The 1,360-nt window shown below is 50.1% G+C and overlaps 1 protein-coding gene across 1 annotated transcript in view; it reads left to right on the top strand.

Annotated features, from left to right (window-relative positions):
* Positions 1-333: 333 nt before the first annotated feature.
* Positions 334-1,360, top strand: part of GUITHDRAFT_120428 (hypothetical protein) — a gene marked incomplete at both ends in the record, with an annotated part of 1,284 nt that continues 257 nt past the window's right edge. Inside the window, 4 exons of the mRNA XM_005820288.1 lie at positions 334-336; positions 657-763; positions 1,001-1,049; positions 1,113-1,202. Coding sequence (XP_005820345.1) covers positions 334-336; positions 657-763; positions 1,001-1,049; positions 1,113-1,202 — 249 coding nt within the window. The remainder of the gene's footprint in view (positions 337-656; positions 764-1,000; positions 1,050-1,112; positions 1,203-1,360) is intronic.

Here is a 1,360-nt window from a genome sequence, read left to right as displayed (position 1 = left end):
TCCTCCTCCTCCTCCTCCTCCTCCTCCTCCTCCTCCTCCTCCTCCTCCTCCTCCTCCTCCTCCTCCTCTTTTTGGTCGTCCTCCTTTACCTATTCTGCGTCCTCCACCTTGGTTTCCCTTCAACTTCACAATATCTTCCTCCTTCCCTTTCACCTGAAACTTCAGCCCACTACGACAATCTCAATTCTCTCTCTCTTGTTCTCATCTACACATTTCTTGTCCTCTCTTGCTGTATCTGTTCTACCATCATCCTGGTATCCTCTCCATCCTGCTCCACTTTCCACCATCTCATTCCGCCTTGTCCTTGACGTATGAAGGAACAAGGGATATCTGATGGTGAAATCTTGTCCTGGTTGGTGACGACATTTGATAAGATGATAATGATCGTTGTATACCATGACGAAATTCAACCCTTTAGCAACACATCTCTAGTATTTTTCATTCGTGGTAGTTTGCTTTCATCCAACATTGCCTGTTGCTCATTTCCTCCTTTCTTACATGTTCTGTTGGCTCTCTCCCTCCTCTCATCTACCTCCCCTTCCCTCTTCCCTCTCCTCCCCTCTCCTCCTCTTCCCTCCTCTCCTCTCCTCTCCTCTCCTCTCCTCTCATCTCCTCTCATCTCCTCTCATCTCCTCTCCTTCTGACATCTTTCTCAGCGTCCCGGACAGTACGAAAAACTCGATCGCCTGACCAAGAAGCTTATCAACGGAATCCTTGAGGCTGGCAAGGCGGCTGGTCATGAGGTTTGTGGTGGAAGCATCAGGTGAGGAGGAAGAGGAGGAGGACGAGTAAGTGGTGTTGATGGAGGAGGAAGAGGAAGTTGGCCAAGTTTGTCAGCTGAGCAAGATGATCGTATCCACCATTACAAGATGGTGATGATGGTTACATCTTGTGATGGTGGATATGATCTGGTAGTGGCAGTTTTCACAATCCTTCTACCGCTGTTCTTGCAGTTTTATGTTCTCAATCTTTCTTTTTCTTGTTTCTCACTCTTATGCAGCGGCATGTTTGGATTCTTCTTCTGCAAGGGGCCTGTCAACAACTTCAAGGTCCTCCTCCTCCTCCTCCTCCTGATCCTCCTCCTCCTATCAGCGCCTCATCTGCTTTCTCAGGATGCCATGAAGTCCGACACTGCCAAGTTCGCTAGATGGCACAGGGCCATGCTCGAGGAGGGCGTGTATCTTGCTCCTTCCCAGTTTGAGGTCCCTTACCGCTCTTCCTTTGCAAACTTGCCTCTTCCTCCTGCTCCTCCTGCTACCTAAACCCTAAACCCCCCCCCCCCCCCCTGGCCTGCTTCTCCCTCCTTCGCCCCTCCTTCTGGAACCGGAAAAGAGCAACGGAATCAGTATGGAGTGGATTT

The sequence above is a fragment of the Guillardia theta genome, assembly GCF_000315625.1.
Source record: "Guillardia theta CCMP2712 unplaced genomic scaffold GUITHscaffold_182, whole genome shotgun sequence".
Taxonomy (NCBI): domain Eukaryota; class Cryptophyceae; order Pyrenomonadales; family Geminigeraceae; genus Guillardia; species Guillardia theta.
Note: the sequence above shows the minus strand (reverse complement) of the source record. Positions and strands in the feature narration are given on the sequence as shown.